This window comes from Melanostigma gelatinosum (assembly GCF_949748355.1).
Source record: "Melanostigma gelatinosum genome assembly, chromosome: 20".
NCBI classification, from domain to species: domain Eukaryota; kingdom Metazoa; phylum Chordata; class Actinopteri; order Perciformes; family Zoarcidae; genus Melanostigma; species Melanostigma gelatinosum.
The window spans coordinates 13198848-13222167 of NC_136653.1; the positions used below are offsets into that span (position 1 = coordinate 13198848).

At 44.9% G+C, this 23320-nt stretch overlaps 1 protein-coding gene across 2 annotated transcripts in view; it reads left to right on the plus strand.

The window, feature by feature from the left end:
• The window catches only part of slco5a1 (solute carrier organic anion transporter family member 5A1), a 39494-nt gene extending 16733 nt beyond the window's left edge, over window positions 1–22761 (plus strand). Inside the window, exons 4-9 of one of the 2 annotated variants that reach the window (XM_079292587.1) lie at window positions 3152–3316; window positions 14067–14265; window positions 16249–16408; window positions 16856–17097; window positions 17291–17355; window positions 22496–22761. In XM_079292587.1, the coding sequence (XP_079148713.1) occupies window positions 3152–3316; window positions 14067–14265; window positions 16249–16408; window positions 16856–17097; window positions 17291–17355; window positions 22496–22662 (998 nt within the window). In that variant the 3' untranslated portion in view covers window positions 22663–22761. Of the gene's footprint in view, window positions 1–3151; window positions 3317–14066; window positions 14266–16248; window positions 16409–16855; window positions 17098–17290; window positions 17356–20669 lie in introns of both variants that reach the window. The other variant, XM_079292586.1, reaches the window with a different exon arrangement.
• The last annotated feature ends 559 nt before the right edge of the window (window positions 22762–23320 follow it).

The following is a 23320-nucleotide window of genomic DNA, read 5'->3' on the forward strand; positions in this document are numbered from 1 at the left end:
TTCTGATCGTCAGCAAACAATTAAAAATGCCAACACTGAATATTTTCAGTAATGCACGTCAGGGACTCAGGGAGTCATACTTTTGACTATGGAATGTTGCAGACCTTGTGCGACTGCCGTTTGCAAGCAATTCTTAAAATGTCTTTCTTTCTGCTAGAATAGATGAGCCACAAATGTTCTATCACAATTATATTTCAGTGGCAGATACCCGACGCATACCGTGAAGCAAAGTGATGTTTTACAAAAGTAGTTTCAACGAATACTTTCAAATAAGGTGTGACTCAACTCTCACTGTTTAATTCTCAATGTTTCAACTTCCTGACGGATGGTAAGAAACTGACAAAAGGAATTCATCGATTGATCGACTAATTGCTGGTCAAGTATGTTCCAAGCCGAGGTGACGTCCTCTCAATGTTATTTCAGAACCAGATCGACAATCAAGATAACTGGCGATACATTTTCTGTCGATCGACTAATCATTGAAGACCTTTTATATAAATGTATATCTTGTCTAATCCATGATTTATTTCCCATACAAATTTGGATTAAATTGGCCTGCTTTTACATTAAATGCTCAGATTACAGATTAGATTAGTTGTCGTATTAAATTCACGAAATCTGTCAAATGTAAAGTCTTTTTAGACTGTGCCCACCATTGTTGTTAAACTCCCAGTGAAATGGAGGTGAGAGCGTCTTTAGCTTCTGTACTGTGACGTATTCCCCAGTGAGATGCATATTTGAGCGGTGCACAGTTACAAGAGGGGTATGAGTCACACAATCAAATGCATTTGATTGGACCGCTCAAATGGGTGGGCTTAGAATGTAGCCTGATACGGAGCTGCAACGGATTGTTTGGTCCACACACTCCTCCCTTCTCGATGAAAGTTTCCGATTGACTGTCTGGATGGATCTCATATTATTATTGGTTGGTTATTGTGTGTGTTGGTTGGGGATTTTATTTTATTGCCACTGCTGAGGCTCGCTTCATGGGTTGAAACATCACTTGTTTAAGCTACAGTGCATTGACAGCTATCACAAACACAATGCTATTAACACCCGTCTCCGGTTTGACCAAGTCCTCAAATACATTTCCCACAAGAACGGAGCGAGTGTGGCGACTATTGCGAGCCGGTGGTCGGTCTGATTGAGAGAGCAGCTGCTGTAGACGTCAACAGGACCTCGCCATCTGTGTCCCTCCCCCCAGACAAGATTACAGCCCAGCTCCACAGGAATGAAATAATTAGCGTCACCATTCTATTCATACCTTTTGTTTTGATCCAAGATAACATCGACAGATGCTAACATTGCCCCGCCTACAACATGGTCAGTTGAATTAGTGCTAAGACGGCTATCCCCAAATAAATGCAATGTGCCAGCTTCATAATAACCTCCTTACTAAAATAATACTAATCCACTTTACATACTGCTGTCCTGCCTTTTTCTTTTGTTCTTTCTGTTCTTCGTCTCTGTGTGTGTGAAGCGCATGAGACAGCAGAAGCTCCTCATGATAGCTGTATGACTGTAAAGTCTTAATATTTGCCCTCAACACGTGGCTTAAAACACACACTGATGGCTGACTTTTGTTCCCAAATGTGGCCCTTCACAGACCACACACACTCACAGAAAGAGAGTGAGAGAGGAAAAAAGACTTCACAGAGAGAACAGAACCGAGGTCGATGATAAAATCCCCAAAGCTCATATTCTGCTGATGAATTCTCTCTCCTCTGCCATTTATCATTCCGTGTCTAATTAAAGTTAAAACGATCAGCCCCCAAAGTTAAGATTCATTGAACTAGAGAAGCGTTGCGTGCACATAAGTGACCTCGCTTCTTTAAGTTCCTGATCATTATTTAGAGGAAGGGACCTCTCCTGGCCTTTTTGGATATCAACTGCAGGAAAGAAGCGAAGAGAAAAGCGTCTATTTTTGTGAGCTGAAAATATTTTTTTCATTGGATGTAAGACGAACAAAATAACACAGCAGACCCCCGCTCTCTCCAGCAGTGTGTTCCAGATCAAGGACAGTTTGGAGATGTCGTCCCCGCAGCGTGTCCTGGCTGATCTCCGAGGTCCCTGTGGACTGCGGAGATCCCCCATTCTGTCAAACCTGCTCCTGAAATCTTTTGCCCTCAGTCTGGAGATGAAGGAGCTTGTATGTTGTGGTGACCCTGAGGACTGTGTTGTCTGGCAAAGACATTTAAAGCAAACTTTTTAAATGCGAGAGACTAGACACTGAACAAATCAGGACAACCATCACAGTGGTCCTAAAATGATCTGACAGACGTAGTTTTCTCTCTCTCAAAGTTGTGACATGATTCCATATCAAACGGGATGTTGGGAATGGGACTTACAGTTGAGAGGAACATGATTTGATGCTTGTAAATTGGGCAGGAGAATGGCAAAACGGACATTGATGGTGTGTCATTTTCAATCTAATCGGTCATTTAGTGCTGAGTCAGGAACTGAATCCCCTCGAGCTCCTGTTTGTTTCATTCTGCATAGCAGAAAGTGACATTAGATCTTTATCTTTAGTGATGAATGGATCCATAGAGGAAAGCTTAAAAACCCCGTTCTGCCTGGTAACAGAAATGTGTACTTACAGTGTGACCACATGACTTTTGACTTTCACGCTGAGAGGGTGTTCTGCATCGTGTCAGCCAAATCGTATGGACACTTGCCCTTGTTATGATGAACCAAGGATGACTGCATTCGGGCTGGATTTGCAGAGCGTGGATTGTTTTGGGCTCCCGGCAGAAATGCACCTGATCCCCATACTTTTATTATACATCGAAACCTGCTGGTAGCTAGATGGCTTCATAGGGTTTCAGGCTACAACGGGCGTCTGTGTGTTTATGTCTTGTTTGTTCCTGCAGTCTGGCGTGAAACAAGGATAGTTGCTACCAGATGTAATGAGACATGGTTGGTTTATTTATGTGTTTTTTTAAACACGGTGTTGTATTTACTCATTATTACACGAGGTAATTATGACACCAGCTTCTTCTTATTTACAGCTTTCCGGTAATGACCCTTTTTCTGATGATTCCGTCGAGCTCAGCTGGTGTGGGGCGTGAGTGCCACACTAAGAGGCTGATTGTGTGTTAGTTGCCGAACCGCTGTAATAAAGGGCTCTGTCTTGTCTTGTATCCCTCCCCAGAACTCCCCAAGGCAGCCCTGAGGATCCTCAGCAACACCACCTTCCTGTTCGTCAGCCTGTCCTACACGGCAGAGTGTGCCATCGTCACCGCCTTCATCACCTTCATCCCCAAGTTCATCGAGTCCCAGTTTGGTATCCCCGCCTCCAGCGCCAGCATATACACCGGTGAGTCTTTCTTTGTAAAAGGGCCGTCTGTCAATCGACTCCATCGCAGTTGCAGAAGCAGAGTCGGGCATAATAGAGTTGTCTTGTGAGTGATGAGCGATGTGTGGGAGCCTGTAATGAGGGGTTCTGTGCAACATGTTCTGAACAACAAAGTAAAAAAACTGCAGTGAAAATTGGTGTGTTCTGCGTTTTATGTTGCTTTCTTTGTGTTTATTCTGATCCTGAACACGATCGCACGTCATCTCGTTGTGTAGTCGGTGCCAGTTCAAGCGCACATCTGTTCCCACCTCTCCACGTGCACAGGATGATTCACAGGGTCGAGGGCAGGGCTGTGAGTCATTGCTGACTTTCATTAAGTGATGAGCTTCCATTACATCGACTGACCGTAACACACTGTAACTCTGTTGACTGCGGGAGACACCTTCACCGTACTGTGGCCTCATGCACACACACAGACACACACACACACACAGACACACTACCCTCCACACATGTATAGCATCTACAGATAAAAGCAAGTCGTACTAAAACACAACAAATTTGGTTTCAGGATTATGAGGAGTGATTGAAAATTCAATCAAGTCTGTGTGTGTGTGTGTGTGTGTGTGTGTGTGTGTGTGTGTGTGTGTGTGTGTGTGTGTGTGTGTGTGTGTGTGTGTGTGTGTGTCCATGTATTCTCGCTAACATATGGCCACCTCTGGATGCACATACAAACACACGCACAATGCCATTGCCTCATCTCATTTGCCTGTTGCCAGGATACAAGGGGTAAGGGCAAGCGGGGCGGTGCGGTTGCCATGGCTACTTGAACGATGCCAAGCTGCTGGGATGTGATGGTCGGTGAGGAGGAGGAGGAGGAGAGGGCGCTCCTGTTGATGGTAGCACAGTGCTTCCTCAGACAGACAGATGGACTTGCCAACTGACGTTTCTCTGATGATTGTTGGGGATTGTTTGTTTTATTTCAAGGTGGAATGTCATTACATTTCCTGTTCATTGTGTGAGTTATTTGTTGAAATTGCTGTAATTGGATGTGAAACATCCTGCTTCAAATGCAACAAATAACTGGACTCACAAAACATCAACATAACTTTGCACTTAATCTTGAAGTATTTGCACCGTTACATTCATTGCTTCTTAATGTTTGTATTCATGTTTGTTCATTGAAAACTATGCAGCGATAGTCGATAATATATAATATGAGAGAATTTAAACCATGTCAGCATGATAATGTCACGCAGAGATCAAACAGAATCCTCCCACAACTCTGTTGTTCCCCTCCGCTCTGTAGAGTTTTAGAGAGACTGTCGGCTCATTGGTTTGATTAAAGGCTGCTTTGGTTCAGACTCTCCATTCTCATCAAGCTCATTCTCAGAAGGAGCAGGCGACTGTTACAAAACGTAATGCTGTGCAGGGAGAGAAGATGTAGGAGCGGTCGGTCGATTAACGCGCATTCTCTCGTAATGTCACTTCGAAACTTTATTTTATTCGAGAACAGCATCAGAAGCATACATGGAAATGATCTTAAACAGAAAAGCCCGCTTTGTCTCCTAATGCGGTTTCGTAATGCTTAATGCGGTTGAAAAATAGTTAGCCCTTCCGCTCTCTAGTCGAACGAACACACCTGCCTGTCCTCAGGTGAGGTCTACATAAAGAGTCAACGCCCCCTGACGTCATCATTGTGTCACAATCATTTTGGTAGTAACGTCCCAACAGGTTCAACAGTAAATCATAACCAGCATGGTTTTATGTACAATCAGTAGCATGACCATAATTTCCCCAAAAGTATAGAATGTACAGGTAAAACACAAATCCGAGTAATGGCTTCTACACTCCGGCCCCTAATTGACCGGTATAGGGCAATTCATACATTTATACATAGGAAGCCTATTCTTAAGAGTCCTTTGTGACAATATTCAAAACTATCACGTGTCCATGGAATTTCAAAAATAAGCCAAAAAATGTAATCCATTTAGTTTCCGCGAGTCCATTTCGCCAAACAAGTTCATAAGATTTCGGCAAAAGGTTCAACGAAGAAAAAAGTTCTTGAGAAAAGGATAAGAAAAAAGAGAGAAAAGGTTCAACTAAAGTCTCTTCAGGTGTCAAATACAAAAAAGGGCCAAGGGACTTGTCTCATCAGGTCATGTTCTGTAGAAGGCACAGCTTTGTGATGGGCCTTTCCAAGGTGCCATTTTGTGTCCTGATCTTGACTCGACGTACATGTCCTTTTTTGTCGGGGAAGATTTCCGTGATTCTGCCCATGGGCCAGGAGTTGCGTGGTGAGCTCTCATCAATGATCAGCACTATGTCTCCATGCTTTAGGTTCCTTTTAGTTTCATTCCATTTCTGCCTCTCCTGTAGCAATGGGAGGTACTCTCGTGTCCACCGTTTCCAGAAGAGATCAGCTATATATTGGGTCTGTTTCCATCTTCTTCTGGAATAGGTGTCACTTTTGTCAAAGAGTCCAGGTGGAAGAGTCGGCCTTCGCTTCATTTGAAGCAGGTGGTTGGGTGTCAGGGGTTCTGGATCTTTCACATCCTGAGATAGGACTGTGATGGGCCGGTCATTCATGATTGCCTCTACTTCGCATAGAGCTGTTTGGAGACTTTCGTCATCCAGGGTCTGTTCCCTCGTGATGGAGTAGAGAATCTTTTTGATTATCCGGATGAGCCGCTCCCATACACCTCCATGATGAGGACCATAGGGTGGATTGAATGTCCATTTAATACCTACAGCGTGCATCGAATGCTGGATTTTGCTGAGGTCAAGGTGGGTAAATGCTTCGCGAAGCTCTCGTTCTGCCCCAACGAAATTTGTGCCGTTGTCAGAAACAATCTCCTTCACTTGGCCTCGTCTGCAGATAAAACGTCGGAGTGCAGAAATGCAGGAGTCTGTATCCATTGAGTAGGCCATCTCCAGGTGTACGGCTCTGCATGAGAGGCACGTAAACAAGGCTCCATATCTTTTTACTTTGCTGCGGCCACGCTTGACTTCTATGGGGCCAAAGTAGTCCAGTCCCGTGTGGGTAAAGGGTGGCAAGTCAGGTGTTATCCTGTGAAGAGGTAGGTCGGACATCTTTTGTGTCATTGCGGTGCCATGCCATCTCCTGCAGAGTACACAATCCCGTGTTATCCTTCTTGCAGCGGAATTTGCTCTAAGGATCCAGTATTTTGTTCTGAGTTTTGCGATCATTTGATTTCTTCCACAATGACCCATTGAGGCGTGTATGTGGTGTAGCAGTATCTTTGACAGGTGATTGTCCTTGGGCAAAATGGCAGGATGTTTGGTTTCCTCTGGCATTGCCAGCTTGCTTAGTCTGCCGCCAACTCTCAGGATTCCCTGTTGGAGGATGGGATCTAGTCTGTAGATCCTACTGTTTCTCTTTACGGGTAAGCCCTTTTGTAGAGAGGTCACCTCATCCTGGAAGGATTGTTGTTGAACGTAGGACACAAGTGCTTGTTCGGCCTTGCTTAAATCCTCCACCGACAGCCGTGACCTAGGTGGGTCTGAGTCACTCGTTTTTTCCTTTTTTAGGTTCAATTGTCTCAGACGTTCTTTGAATTTTAAGAGCCAGGCTGATGATCGAATCAATTGGTCCCATGATGAGAAGTGCTCAATAAGACGAGTCAGTGGACTTTGAATCTGCCGTGCACTTGTAGTGAAAGCTCCAGCCACCTTCCTGACCTCCGGGTCACCGTGGGACAGTGTGGGTGGTACCCGGATCACTGGCCAGTCTGTTTCCGGTTGCATCAGAAAATTTGGACCCCTCAGCCAGTGTCCTTCTTGAAGGAACTTCTCAGCTTTCATGCCTCTTGATGCATTGTCTGCAGGGTTGAGTCCGGTCTTTATGTGGCGCCATTGGCCTTTGTGTGTCAGATCCCGAATAGTGGTCACTCTGTTAGCCACGTAGGTCTGAAACCTTCTGGCGTCATTTTGGATATATTTTAATACGGCGGTGCTGTCGGTCCAGAAAACTGAGTCTCCGAGGGTTGACTCGAGCTCTCTCCTTAACATCCTGTCCATCCTAGCAGCGAGGACTGCACTGGCAAGCTCCAGTCTTGGGATTGTCACCACCTTTAAAGGTGCAACTCTTGCCTTCCCGATCACAAACACAATGTGAGGTAGTCCGTTGTTACTGGTCAGCTTCAAATAGCTGACTGTCCCGTAACCTCTTTCGCTTGCATCGCAGAAGTGGTGCATCTGTGCTCTAGTAACCTCAAAATCTGGTGGCTTAAAGCATCTCTTGATTCTTAGACTGGAAATCAGGTTAAGATCTTTAAGCCACTCCTTCCATCTCTCTGTGTAAGCAGTTGGTATCGATTCATCCCATCCACAATTCAGCTTGCACAGGTCCTGCAGTATTCCTTTCCCTGTCAGCATGACTGGTGCTATGAACCCAAGAGGATCGTATACTGAGTTCAACACAGACAAAATGCTTCTGCGGGTGACCGCTTGTTGTTTCGGGGTGATCGAGAAGAAGAACGTGTCTGACTCAATGTCCCATCGCATGCCAAGAGCCCTTTCTATGGGCAGTTTGTCTTTGTCGAGGTCTAGATCTTTGACCTCTTTTGCCCTCTCTTCAGCTGCTACAGAGGCAAGGACTGCTCGACTGTTACTGGTCCATTTGGTGAGTCTAAATCCACCTGTGGTGCATACTGATCTGAGCTCTTTCACCAGACAGATTGCCTGGCTCTCGCTTCGGACAGATTTGAGGCAGTCGTCTACATAGAAGTTGTGACGAATGGTGTTGAGAACTTCAGCACTACACTTTCCTTCATTATCATCGGCTGTCCGCTTCAGTGCGAAATTGGCGCAGCTCGGGGATGAGACCGCTCCAAAGAGATGCACCGTCATCCGGTACTCTGCTAGCGGTTGGTTGGTGTCGCCGTCTGGCCACCACAGGAATCTGAGGAAGTCCACATCATGTTTAGGTATTCTTACTTGATGGAACATTCCTTCGATGTCCCCCATCACTGCTACTGGCTCCTGTCGGAATCTGAGGAGTACACCCAGCAAGGTGTTCGTAAGGTCAGGACCCTGTAGCAGCTCATGATTCAGCGAAGTTCCTTGGAATGAGGAGGTACAGTCGAACACCACCCGGATTGTCTTTTTCCTTTTGTGGTAGACACCATGGTGAGGGATGTACCACAGTCTTCCATCTTTCCGAGGGAGCTGTTCCTCTGGCACTCTTTCTGCATGTCCTTTCCTCAAGACATCACTCATGAAGCCATTATAGTCTTTCCGAAAGGCTTCATCTTTCTGGAATCTGCGGGCAAGATTTAATACTCTTTGTTCCGCCATTTTCCTGTTGTTTGGCAGGCTGATGTTATCCTGGCGGAACGGAAGTCGTATTTCGTAGTGGCCTTCTTTCCTTTTGACTGAGTTGTTCATCACTTGTAGGAATTTCTTATCTTCAAATGAGTGTTCTTGTTTTTCATTGTAGGCCAATTCTGAGAAGTCCTGGTTATATTGGTGTATCAGGAGCTCTTCCAGCTTGGCCACTGATATTCTATTGGACGTTATCTGTGGTCGACCATGCTCATCCATAGGTGCAGTACTGCAGAGTGGTCCATTTATAGTCCAACCTAGGCTTGTTAGGACTGCGTAGGGCCCTTCCCCTTGGCTGTTGATCACTCTCAGTGGCTCCATAGCCTTTGGGACATTTGCACCGATCAATAGGCCTACCTCAGCCTTGATGGTTCTTAGTTGGACCCCCTTTAGATAAGAGCATCCTTTTATGTCCATTTCTGTAGGAATGTTCTCTTGACTGACAGGAATGGCATCTTGGGTGAAGACTTCAGGAAGCTCTATGAAGCTGTTGCCATCCAGGCTGCATACTTCCAGTCCTCTTATTGCTTGGGTTTTCACAGGCTTTTCATGACCCATTGTTCGGAGTAAGATCTCTGTTTTCTTTCCTCGGACGGACAACTGTTCCATCAGGTTTTCCGTGACAAAGGTAGCAGTGCTTCCAGGGTCTAGAAACGCATAGGTTTCTATCAAACAGCTGCCTTTATGTGCCTTTATCTTTACAGGTACCACTGCTAACTTGTAGTCTGTGGTTCTGTCCACTGTTTGGGCTGCTGATGAAACTCTAGCAATGTAATTGCTCCTGGTGTCTGAGTCATGCTTAGCTGCTGGCTTGGTACTTCCTGGAGTAAAGTTCTCTATATGCAAGACCGTGGGATGTTTCTTCTCACAGGAACGACACACGAGACGTTTCTTGCATTCTTTACTCATATGACCTTTGACCAAGCAGGCAAAACACAGTCCATTTTTCTTTAGCAGCTCAATTTTCTCCTTGTGGGGAATCTTTGCTATTATTTCACATGTTTCCATCACATGATTTCCTTTACAAAAAGCACAGGGCTTGACGAAAGCGTCCATGGCTGTACGACTGCCCTCTGGTCTGTCTGCCCCTTCCCGTGCATTAGGGTTCTTGTTGGTTTCTGTCTTGGGCACAACAGTCGTAGCAAAGCTTTTCTTGCTGCTAGCTCTCATATATGGTAAGTCTCTTTTGGATATTCTCTCATTTGTGCTTCCGGCAGGGTCCTGGATATCCCCGAAGACGGGATCTTGAATGATTCTGACCTGTTTTTCCATAAACCGAACAAGGTCATGGAATGTAGGTCTCTGCTGTGTTCTTTCAGTGATGTCACATACAGCAGACCGCCATTTCTCTCGAAGTTTAAATGGGAGTTTGAAAACAAGCCTTTTCATGTTAGATGGCGAGTCCAGCTCTGACCTGTATGGGAGGTCCTGAACTGCATTACCACAGCCTCTTAGATAGAGGGCGTAGCTATGAAGTGCCTTTCCATCATCCGTTCGTATTTGGTTCCAGTTCAAAGCCTTTTCAACGTATGCAGATATGACTTTGAAATCATCACCAAAGTGATATTTAAGCAGGCGCTTTGCTTCCTCGTAACCAGTCGTGGCGTTCATGTGAAAGCAGCTTTGAACTAGTTCCTTTGGCTGTCCAGCAGTATACTGTTCCAGGAAGTACAGTCGATCCTCGTCACTGTTGGTTTTGTCCTCGATGTTGTGCTTAAAAGCCTTCATAAATGGCCTGAAAGCGAGAGGATCGCCGTCAAACACCGGAACCTCCCTTCTTGGGAGTTTAGATTCCTTCTGCTGCATCACTAGCAGGTCCGTCAAGTCTGTCTGTCTTTGTATAATGTTTGTGAGATCGACGCTCTGAGCCATTTCACTTCTGGGAGTGGATTCGCCTCGTCTGCGTGGTCCATCAGAAACCACAGCTCTGCTTGTGTGAGGGTTTGTTGCTCTTGGTTGTTGTTCAGACGGTCTTGTGATTCCAGTTAGTGGTCGGTACCGAACGTGCATCAATCTCTGTAATGGTGTTTTAGGTATGGTTCCCATCTGTGCATACTCCAGCTGTGCTAGGCTTTCTTCCGTTTTGTCAGATTCATCTATCCGTTCTTCCCTTTCTTTTCCGGGTTCTGATGCTTCATCATTTTCAAATTCCTCCAGAGCCTTGAGCCTCGCATCAGCTGCAGCAATGTTTGCTTCCAAGTCAAGAGACTCCATTCTTAAACTTAGTTGATGCTTCTCCGTTTCCATTTTTAAACCCAGCTGGTGCATCTCCGTTTCCAGCTCATGTTTCCTTTTAAGAGCCTCAGCTCTGGCCTGCAGAACAGCTTCGTCTGCAGCTACCTTCATGCGTGCTGAAACCACAGATGAAGATTTGGACCTTTTGGAACCTTTAGAACTCCTTGAGCCAATCTGTGAGACACTGTCCCCAGCCTGCACAAGAGTCTGTGGGTCCGGCTGAGGTGTTAACCATTGATCCACTTTAGCCATAGAAGCTTCGTAATCAGCCATTTTTGGCTCATACCAGTCCAAAGTTTCATTCATTCTCACATCCTCAGGCAGCAATAACTGAACAGATTCATGAGATACTTTAAATTCATCCAGCAGTCTTAGAAATTCATTTGCAGCTTCGTTAACATCGTCAACATCAGCACCGTCTTTCATCATTGTTTTTATCTCATTCATTTTCCGTGTACAGTGTGAGAGTTTCCCTCTACGTGTTGCGCTGAGTGATTTAAACGCTTTCCTTTGTTGTGCGGCGTCCATCTCAGTAACACCGGCTTCAGTGACTGCCCGTTCACTTCCTTCTGCCATCAGTTCGTTCTTAGCCTTTAATATTCGTTTGTAGGGAATTTTTACAAGTAATTCCGACACCTTTTGTTGGAATATTCGTTAGTTTTTCGGTTACTTCTTTATTTATTTATTTTCATGCGCACGGCCGTGCTTTGTTTCCGTTTCCGTGCAGCGCTATTGATCAGCGTCCTGCCATTTATAGTTTCAGTGGTTTCGTAATTTAAAGGCAGTTTATGGATTTATTTGTCTGCTCATCAAACATTTCCTTCGTTTCCTTTGTCACTTTAATGTTTGATCGTAACCAGGTTCGGAAAACAGCGCATCCACTCGTTTACTCACGGTACCGGTGAAATGGCATCCTGGCCGCAGTCCAGATCAATCCAAGCGACCGTGACTCCGGGCCTCCTTCTCTCATGCCCACGTTGACTGGCGTTCTGATGGGCTATTTTTCAACTTATTGTAGGAGCGGTCGGTCGATTAACGCGCATTCTCTCGTAATGTCACTTCGAAACTTTATTTTATTCGAGAACAGCATCAGAAGCATACATGGAAATGATCTTAAACAGAAAAGCCCGCTTTGTCTCCTAATGCGGTTTCGTAATGCTTAATGCGGTTGAAAAATAGTTAGCCCTTCCGCTCTCTAGTCGAACGAACACACCTGCCTGTCCTCAGGTGAGGTCTACATAAAGAGTCAACGCCCCCTGACGTCATCATTGTGTCACAATCATTTTGGTAGTAACGTCCCAACAGGTTCAACAGTAAATCATAACCAGCATGGTTTTATGTACAATCAGTAGCATGACCATAATTTCCCCAAAAGTATAGAATGTACAGGTAAAACACAAATCCGAGTAATGGCTTCTACAGAAGACAAACCAAAAAAGTGAATATTGGATTTTCTTTCATTCGTTGCCAGAAACAGTAATATATATATATATAATAATATATCATATATTTAAAAAAGTCATAGTATAGCATGTCGAAAAAAAAGTTTTAAAAACGTCATAGTATAGTATGTTGAAATAAGTCATCAAAAGGTCAGAGTATAGCATGTCAACAAATGTCCCAAATGAATGCCAATGTTGCTTCATATATGCTGGTTGCATAAATAAGCAACAGTATGGCATCAAGTTCACCGTTTCAACTGAAAGGTTATGAACAGGCTACATCAATGCTGTGTTTACATCTTCTTTGCGCTGATCCCAAGTGGCCTAAAAATCTTTAAGGCCATTAAAACCAATTCTACTCTAGATGTTAAATGAATCCGGCTAACAGAGCCCAGCCCTAATTGACAATGGATTGATTGGTTTGGTTCTGTTCATTAAGGCTTTTATTGTGTTTTTGCTGTATTTGCAGTATGCCCGGTCAGTCTTTTTTTTTGGGGGGGGGGGGAGTTGCTAGAACTAGAGGAATCGTTTGGTATCTAGTATTAGCAGCATTAGCCACAGTGGCTGACGAGTCCAAAGAAGGCTATAAAGAAAAATCTATAATACCGGTAGCTTTGTCTTACTATATGCCAAGCGATCTGTAGGAAGTGAACCACAAAGACTGCAATGTAGAACCAAAAAATGTCAAAATATGATAAATGGAAATCTCACAAATGACCAACTCGGTGAGTCCGTATCGCTGCTACATGCTGATTAGACGTCGCTACAGAAATAGACACTGGAACACGTCGCACACGCCTCCCTCGAATGCAGTTTCCCCCATTATGCTCTTTCTACGCTCTGACTTCTCTTCTTCTATCTGCTGTGTGAGCTGAAGTTGACAAAGCAGTGCAAAGGTTTGTCATGAGATTCACAACGTCTGTGATGTAGGACCGACATGCACACATTCATCAAATGACTGTCAATCCAGATCAAAAATGTGCAGAGCACTTGTGTAGCAGTTAATCCTACAAACTAGTTTGTGTGTGTGTGTGTGTGTGTGTGTGTGGATGCCTTATGTCACTGTGATATGATATCTGGTTTGGCTGTGAACATGTTTAATCCTGCAGAAAGCACAAGGTTTTAGCACATAAACATGCACTGAACAGGATAATGTTATGCCACAGCTGTCTGTTGCCGAGCTCTCTCTGAGAGTGTCCTCAAAGAGACACATTTTCTATCTCTGACGACCCTTCACCCCCGCCGACTGACCCCCATCTTTCTCGTTAAGCGGGCGCGTGTGCCGGTGCTCGAGGGCCGGCCATGTGCAACCTTCCCCGGGCCTTAACTCCTGCACAATGTGACACTTTACACCCGGTTCCAAGTTGCCAGCAGCAGAGCTCTGCCTTTTCTTCACGCTGTCAATTGGACCAGCTCTAGTGGAGCGAGGGCGCGTGCTCTGTGCTGCCTCAGCCTGAAATGACTCACTGGTAGCCCGCAGAGTAGCTTGGTCACATTGATGGGACAAATCGTTGATATGAAACCATGACGAGTTCACATTATTCATGTTAGTGCTCCTGGTTTGAAATACTGTAGATCAGATGCTTCTCACTCAGTCGTGCATTACAGCAATTAAGTCAGTGTTAATATATTTTTTCTTGCCACCAATTAGCTGCTCTGTTATTATGCCGTTCATGCCGCAACACTTCTGAAGTTTCCCCCCCCCCCCCCTCCATCTCACCCTCTACTTTTCCCCCGATGTCTCGCAGGTTTGATCATCGTACCCAGTGCCGGGGTGGGCATCGTGCTGGGGGGCTACATCATCAAGAAGCTGAAGCTCGGCGCCAGAGAGTCGGCCAAGCTGGCCATGATCTGCAGCGGGGTGTCCCTGCTCTGCTTTTCCACACTCTTCATAGTGGGCTGCGAGAGCATCAATTTAGGAGGCATTAACATACCTTACACCACTGGGTAAGGACCAATGTATACGCTACATATTCAATATGACTCGTTTTATGTGTGTGGTACATGAAGCCAGGTATACATTTGTTTCTAAACGGCTTATTTAAGGAAAAGTCTGCTTATGAATTTATATCTATCTATAGAAATACAGGAGAAAGGTGTGTGCCTGGGGGTGCTGTCAGCGCTCCCATCATCATGTGTTGGGAGTACAAATGATTAATTGGCAACACTGGCATCTGCTCTCGTGGCTCCGTTGACTCACTCTGCCACCTCTATTTCTGAGGCCGCTGCTCAACACCACAGCAGCAGCCAGGCTGCACAGTTAACACAACAAGTCATCCGATGTGTCAGCCCCTGCAGACAGAAATACGGAGTCTGTTGGCACACAGGATTATTCAACACACTCTTACAGAAGCAGAGGGGCACTATGATGCAAAAGACACACAAATATAACACATATCTACTTTATACAAATTCTAATTTATCAGAACGTATTCTGCCAAATGTCGCGCAGTCATTTCATTCAAAAAGTATTCTATATATAAAAATACTTTTTGATAATGGACCCGGTTGCCTTTGTAGGCCAACTTCATCTCAGAAGTTCACAAAAGCACTGAACACAAAGAGGTGAGACTGCTGAACCTCTGTGAATTTACTTTTCACATAACTAAGTTAATCACAGATTATTTGCCAAATAGTTACCGGGCCCTTTAAAGCCCCATGGCTGACCCGTTAACAACTGTGGTCTTTGTTTAAGCCAGTGTTTATAAGAAGGGTCAACAAGACGTGTGAGCCAGTAGCGGCTCCTCATTATGAACAGCACTGGTCACTAGTCGCCGGTAGCACCCACATGAGGAATGTTTAGGCCAAGCCCACCCTTTGTGTCACGAGTCTAGACATAACTCTCCCCCGCTGGCAGGCCGGAGGCTATTTTCCAAAAAAAAAGGACAAAACAAAGTCGAAAGGTCCTCAACGTTTTCAGAGCCAAAAGATGAAGTTATGTAATGTTCTTGAATATCTGCAAAAGCGTCGCATGATGATGAGTCTGGCCTGTATGCTTCATGAAAAGCTACTGTGTCGTGAGTCGGCGGTCCGATGCTCAGAACATAACTTTGTGTCCTCTGTTACAAAGCATCTTGATCAACCTTCACTCTGCCTGTTCAGTGTATGCAGCACTAAACCACATGAAGCCACTCGCCCTCTTGAACGCTCTGCTCGGGTGCCACAACATCTGGAGGTCAGTGAGAGCCGAGGTTTAGTCTGGTGGGAAAAAAAGACGTGCAATCAGTGCAGTGAGCCGGTGACTCAGGCACACACACAGTCTCTCTCCCTCACACACAGTGTGTGGAATGTAACACTGTTATGTCAGGGCGTGCTTCCCCTGTGACAACCAATATAAAAATGAGGCTGAGTTTCTGGTCTTGTGAAAAATGACATTCCACTGATTTCAAGAAGTAGCAAAAGATATTTGTATGTTTTTTCCTGTTTGGTATCTTAAACACACAATACCAATATGTATTGTCAGTGTTGGTTTTGTGTATGTAAGTGCATGCTACAGCGTCGCTCCCAGGCTGTTGTGTTGTCGGGCTCCCGTCCCCCCGGCTGTTCCGCAGGGCTCAGAGCGAAGCCTCCCAGAGAAAACCCAGGACTCGCTTCACTGCTCCCGGTTTAGACAAAGTCAAAGTCCAGCGTCTGTTCCCACACTGCCTCTCGAGGCACTGGAGGTGTCGCTCCCCAGCCAATGGCTGCTTGGGTCTTTGTTTCTTGCTGAAACAAACATTTCTAGAGGGGACGCCATGCAGGGAAGAAGAGAGGGGAAAATAAGCATCATCCTCTTTGCACCAGGAAGCATTGGGTATCTCCAAAGTGGGATTCAAAAAAAGGAAATAAACCTTCTCAGTGCATGTAGCCCCTGCACCAAAACGGTCTATTAAGTGGATATAATGGGTCCCTGCTGTTCCTAACAAATGTCTTCTGTGTCCCTTCGTGCAGTCCGACTCTTACGATGGCCCACAGGAACCTGACGGGCAGTTGCAACGTGAACTGTGGCTGCAGGATCCATGAGTACGCTCCGGTCTGCGGCTCTGACGGCATTACCTATTTCAACCCCTGTCTGGCTGGATGCAACGCCGTGGGCAATGATAGCACCGGGGTAAACTCACACACACATAACGCGTACTCGCTGCACTCATTGCTTTCTTGTTTCAGAAATAACTGCTATGTAGCCATTTTTACATCAAGTAGAATGCAACATTCCGATTTCAGAGAACGGACACACTAATCACAATGAATACACAAACACCCGTTCTCTGTACATTCTGCTCCCATAGCTCTGAAAGTACAGGAAGTGTCCGACTCCACTACAATGTCAGATAGGAAGTTATAACAGCATGAGGAAAAGGAATGTCCAGATTGCACCACATCCCTGGTGCCACCCATTCAGCCTGTGTGTGTGTGTGTGTGTGTGTGTCCCAATGTAGCAACAATACCAGTAATGTTTGGAATCAGCGTCAGACTTTAGTCATCTTACAAAGAGAGCTACCCCATCCGAGTGGGCATGTATGTGCCCAATACATACTTGTATTGTTTCTCACCACAGGTTAGGAACTACACAGACTGCGGCTGTGTGCAGAGCAGACAGGTCATCACTCCATCCTCCGGCGGCCAGGTCAACCAGCTCCAACTGGTCATCGTTAAAACCTACCTGAACGAAAACGGCTATGCCGTTTCGGGGAAGTGTGACCGCACCTGCAACACCCTCATCCCTTTCCTCATCTTCCTCTTCATTGTCACTCTTATCACCGCTTGTGCCCAGCCCTCCGCCATCATCGTCACGCTCAGGTAAGTGACTGGCTCTGCCGATCATCACAGAGTCCTCACAGTGCTGTTACAGCTGGTTGTTGGTCTGTTGATGTCCACTTTGCTTAAAGTCTCCTTTTCTGTCTGTTTTACAATGATAATACATGGAACGTTTTTTTCTTTTATTTGAATGCAGTGAATCTTTATCATTTGCATGTTGCGTCTCCTTTCTCAGGTCTGTCAAAGCACAGGAGAGGCCTTTTGCTCTTGGGATGCAGTTTGTCTTGCTCCGAACTCTTGGTAAGTTCCTGAGTAGTTGCGCTGTGTTAGTACCACATACCGTGTGTTTTGTGACCTTGTTTATGGGTTTAAACTACTATAATCCCTTGTCGATTGTATAACATTTGGTGTTTTTTAAGGTTAAAAAGATTTCGGAAAGGAGAAATTGTTTAAATTAGACAAAGCAACATATTTGTAATAAATCTGTCAATAATTAGACAGTAAACGACCACCCCGGCAGCCCTCAGGGTTAGTAAACACTGGTATGGCTGTGTGAACATAAAGCTGCCACATCACTTCTCTTGAACCACAGAAAGATTTTCATTTTTTACAACTTTTTTATGACACACTATGTTGTGTCTGTTTCTTTTGACCTCTTCATTACATAATATACTATATTCTTGTAATAATTTCATGACATACTATATTAAAAGTTTTTTGTGACTTTTATGTCATACTATACTGTGTCATTTTTTACAATATGCTTTTTTCGACATACTACTTTAGATATTTTTGACTTTTTGTTACATACTATACAATTACTGTACTCTGACTTTTACTTTTTTATGAAATACTATTACCTTTTAGGACATTTGTTGCGACCTACTATACTTTAACTTTGTTATGAAATCCTAGATTGCTACACTTTGACGTTTTCATACTACGTCATAACTTTCTTATCACATACTGAACTATGACATTTAAAAAAAACTTAACGATATACTATATAATGACTTTTGTTTATGGCATTCTACACTATTTTTCATGAAATACTATACCACTTGTCTTCACATATTGTATTATGACTGAATTATGAATTAGTATGACTTTTTATGAGATACCATACAATGCCTTTTTTATTTTACTTTTATGACAAACACTTCTCTGACACGTCTTTTGCTATGTTGTGTTTTTATGACTATTGCTGTACTATTACTTTTTTACAAAATATTATACAGTGACTTTTGTATGACATACTATACTCTGGCTGTTTTATGATTTTTTAATTAAATACTATGCTATGACGTTTTATTACTTTTATGACATTATTTTATGACTTATTTATGACTTTACGACATACTAATTCATCATTTTATAGACAGACTGTACTATGGCTTTTTATGATACACTATATTTATATATTTACACTATATATATATATTTTTACAAAATACTATACTATGCATTTTTATATTGTAGGACACTGACTTTTTACAACACATAATACTATGACTTTTTATGATGCATACCATAATTTTTTTGATGACTTTTCAAGATGTACTAGACTTTTTATTACTTTGTATAAAATACTAATGACTGTATAGCTTAAAAACTTTTTCCAACATACTATGACCTTTTTTTTTCCTTTTTCGACAGTTACTTATTTCAAAACTATGATTATAAATACTATATTTCAAAATATCACTTGATAAGCAAAGCTCTTGTCACGGGGTGTGGTGGCCGACCCAAACGCAGGCACAGAACAGGGAGTACGAGCGTGTAATGGTTTATTTACAGGGACAACACAAGGGGGAAACAGCGAGGAACTCCAAGGAGGGCGAGGGTGGTATCCAGGCAGGACGAGGCAGGGCAGGCAGACTGGGGAACCGGGAGGATGAACCAAACTGCAGGAACAGGAAGACAGGGTCAATGCAATGAAACTTTTGGTTAAAAACTCTGAAATACTTTCAAACACAGCAGCTGCGAACGAACAACCTACCACGTAAGTTGTAACAACGATCTGGCGAAGAGTGGATGAAGAACCGGGGTAGATATACTGTTGGAAGGCAGCTGGGTTGACTGGGCAGGTGAGGTGAATTGTCATCAAGAAGCCAGGAGGAGACTAGGTGACACACACACACACACACACACACACACACACACACACACACACACACACACACACACACACACACACACACACACACACACACACACACACACACACACACACACACACACACACACACACACACACACACACACACACACACACACACACACACACACACACACACACACACACACACACACACACACACACACGGCTTGGCCGTGACAGCTCTCTAACTAAGTTTTACCGTACTTTACTCTCAGTAAATAATCAATGTTAACAACTTGATATTTGGTAATCCTAAAATCACTATGGTGGCACCAAACATCCCGAGTCAAATTACGTAAAGTGGTAGCAGTCAAAGTCTACGCAGACTTCCTGCCCCCTGGTAGCATTGAAGACTGGTCGACCTTATTTACGCAATGCTGAAGGCAGCCCGTGGCTTGCCCCACAAAGCGATCACCAACTATGCAGGGCTTTTAAGTGTCTTCCCCGCAGTTCAAATGCCAACCGTCAGCATCCGCTAAGAGAAGCCAGGGCTACTATCAGGGAGTCCCTCAGGAATAGGGTTGGGTACCGAAACTCTGTATTTCTGCAAAATAATTGCTGAAGTTTGAAGCTGTAGTGTGTGTACAGAGTGTGTGTGTGATTTGTATTTATTTAAGTATACTGTAAACTGTTAACAGTTAATATATTGTTCATAGTTAAAAAGTGTGAAGCTGTAGTTTGAAGCAAAGTGTTTTGTATTTATTTATAGTATACTTTAAACAGTTAATATGTTGTTCAATTTGAAGAAAAAAGTATCGGTTTAGGCACCGGTATTGTTTTAAAAGTATCGTATCGCACATCCGTTTAGTTCCAGTAAGAAGTCCTCGATTCATGGACGCCAGTGAAGACAGTCGAGCCTCCCAGTTGTATTTCCTGAATACGTTTTAATGCGTTTGAGGACTGAAAATGTCCGCTTGACAGAGGCAGCAGATATTGGGATTGTCACTGCCCAACATGTCACGCTAGCTCACTGACCAATCACGTATGGCTAGGCACGTCAAAGAATACGCCCAACATGTCAAACTAAAGATCTGAATGGTTGAAGAATATGACAATCAACAATATCGTCCCCATTCATTTAAACTGCAAAGGGATTCACTTGTGAGTCTGCAGGCCTCGGGCCTCTCTTCTTATGCCGTGTTCACACCAAAGGTATTTACGTCATTCGCGCCGCCGGTCTCACCGGGGACTATTTGTGTTCAGTCCCGTGAATCGCGCTGGACTCGCCGGAGAGGAGTCGTGGCCTATCTCCCTGAAAGCCGTTCAACTGTCCGCCATCAACCATGGAAAAAAATAACCTATTTCTGCTTAGTACGTGTTGTACACAATTTACTGTATACAAAATTGTCAGGATTTTTTTAGATCTACTTTCACCGTGTGTCCTTACAGGAAATTACCCACAGCAACTGTTTTGCTTGCTGGCTTTTAAGTTTTGAACTCTCTGCTCCCTCAGCTTACATCCCCACGCCCATCTACTTTGGCGCTGTGATCGACACCACCTGCATGCTGTGGCAGCAGGACTGCGGAGTGCACGGCTCCTGCTGGGAGTACGACGTCACCTCGTTCCGTTTCGTCTACTTTGGCCTGGCGGCCAGCCTTAAGTTTGTGGGCTTCATCTTCATCTTTCTCACCTGGTACTCGATCAAGCATAAGGAGGATCGAGCGGATCGCTGGCGCCAGCACCTGCCTCCTCTGGGCACAGTCAGCGAGCTCATCTGTCACGCCGGAGGTCACAAAAGCCACGCGCGCACCCGCTCCTGCCCCGTGTTCATCCCGCCTCGGCCGGACCCGCCCGCCGCCCTGCTGCTCAACCGTGGCCACAGCAGCCTCAGCTGCCCCGGCAACGCCCTCAAAGCAATAACCCCGCCCATCCTGTTGCCACATCACCACACAGGCTCCGCCTGTGTCTGAGAGCGCTCCAAGCATCCCTCCGGGGGTCCATTGTGACACGTGCCTTCCTGTTTGTGTTTCTTCACCACACAGTGTCTGCTTCCCACCAATGAGACGCCAGGCGGGGCTGCACAGCTGCCGCGGGACATACGGGCAGGGACGCAGGTTGCAGCCACCATATTTAAAGGGCTGCTCATTGTTGCTTGTACAGGAGACTGACAAATGTTCTTTCTTTCTGAGCATATCATCAGCCGCAGCCACACACAGCGTCCACACAGGAGGTCAGACCTCCGCTCGAAGGTTTCGGATGATGTAAAGACATCACATGGTGCTACTGTTAAAGGGCAGGGCATTAAAATCTCTGTACAGATGAGTCATCATCAACACAGCCTCTAAAGCACAACTGACAAGCCTGTACTATGCAAGATCCGATGTACAGCTCCTCAGTCCTGTACAGCTCCCTCTGTACTACATCTGTACCTCTTTCTTATTCCCCGCTCAATTGCTACATGTTATTGTCAGCTCATTCACAATTCCATTTCCCCTTCCAGTCTGAGCTGTGAACATATCAGCAACCTCTCTTGTATTTGAGCCTTTTCTGGTGTCATTTGGATCATAAGAATTGAAGAAGTGTTTTTCCCCCCCTTTTTTCTTTAACAGTGCCTCTCAGGCTGTCTCGGCCAGTCCAGTACACAAAGCTCGCTACCAGGGTGCACGCTAGCTACAGAGAAGCCAGTCGCTGTCCTCTCAGTCGAGCGACGATATTCTGCTTTGTTGCCCTCCTCAGCCCTCTTCTGTGTTTGGGAACAGCTGTCACTGAACTTGAGTCTTTTGCGCCCGTCGGACGAAGCTCCTCGCCTTGGGCAAAGTAACCACGTAGCTTAAAGCTGACCAAGCACCAATGGTACAGTGTTTAATGACTTCTATGAAATCTATATTTCAGTACACACCACACTACTTTACTATTATGACGTGTAATAATTAGCCAAATGGCAAAAAGGAATAAGAACGGTAACTCATCTCTGACCATGTGCTGACGCTACTGTATGTCCAAAAGATGTGATTGTACTTTAAACTGGAAATGCGATGGAGATTTTAAAGAATGTGGCAAAACCTCAACAAATCTGACCGACTTTAAAACTTCTTCAAAGTTAAATTATTTATCTTATCTGTTTGCAACAAGAAAGGAAAAGATGCATCACTTTGGCTTTACATTCTAATGGTCATCAGATGTACATAGTATGTGTTATCAGCCTGCACGACATGCTGCTGAGGGGGCTCAGACGTCTGTGAAAGAGAGGGGGCTCTCTGTGGCGGCAGTGGTGGGTCAGGGAGTCGCCTGTGTATGTCTGACATCTGTTGCTGCAACCTGTGATTGTCTTCCATCAGCCTGTGGAGGGCTTCAAGGATCTCTGGCGCCGTTTCTGCTGCAGTCCTCCGTCGATGAGAGGCAGGCGTACTCTGGAAAAGTGTGTCTGTATACTCAGGCTGGAAGGGATATTGAGCTGCCGCTCCCTGCGCAGCACTCCAGTCCTCATCTAGCCGGGGAGATGTGAGAGGCGTCATCCTGGCGTTTCTCTCCGGAAAATTCTCCTCGCTGTAGTAAGGCCGCTGCTGTGCTGGCATGGAGACAGCGTAATCTCCCTGACCCACCACTGCCGCCACAGAGAGCCCCCTCTCTTTCACAGACGTCTGAGCCCCCTCAGCAGCACGTCGTGCAGGCTGATAACACATACTATGTACATCTGATGACCATTAGAATGTAAAGCCAAAGTGATGCATCTTTTTCTTTCTTGTTGCAAATAGATAAGATACAAATAATTTAACTTTGAAGAAGTTTTAAAGTCGGGCGTCTGCAGGACGTGAAGTCCTCTGCTGATATGGAAACATCTTTAATCAATCCCACGGTGACCACTCTGATCAGGCGCGAAGGACCATTTGTTGCATTGACTGTATATTTTCACTGTGGTTCATTAAACGTTGTGGCCACCAGGGGGCATCGATCAGAATGCACTCCAGACAAGATGTTCCTTTTGAGAGGTTTACTGACAACAGTCAAACAAGCAATTGTGTGTGTGGTTCTGAAACAGACATACATTAAATAATAATTAGTAAATACCTCTATACAACATTGGTTTCTAATTAGGACATACAGGGACAGAATACAGGCCGTGATAAACAGGTCCGGGACTCCGACAGCCACCAATTAGCAAA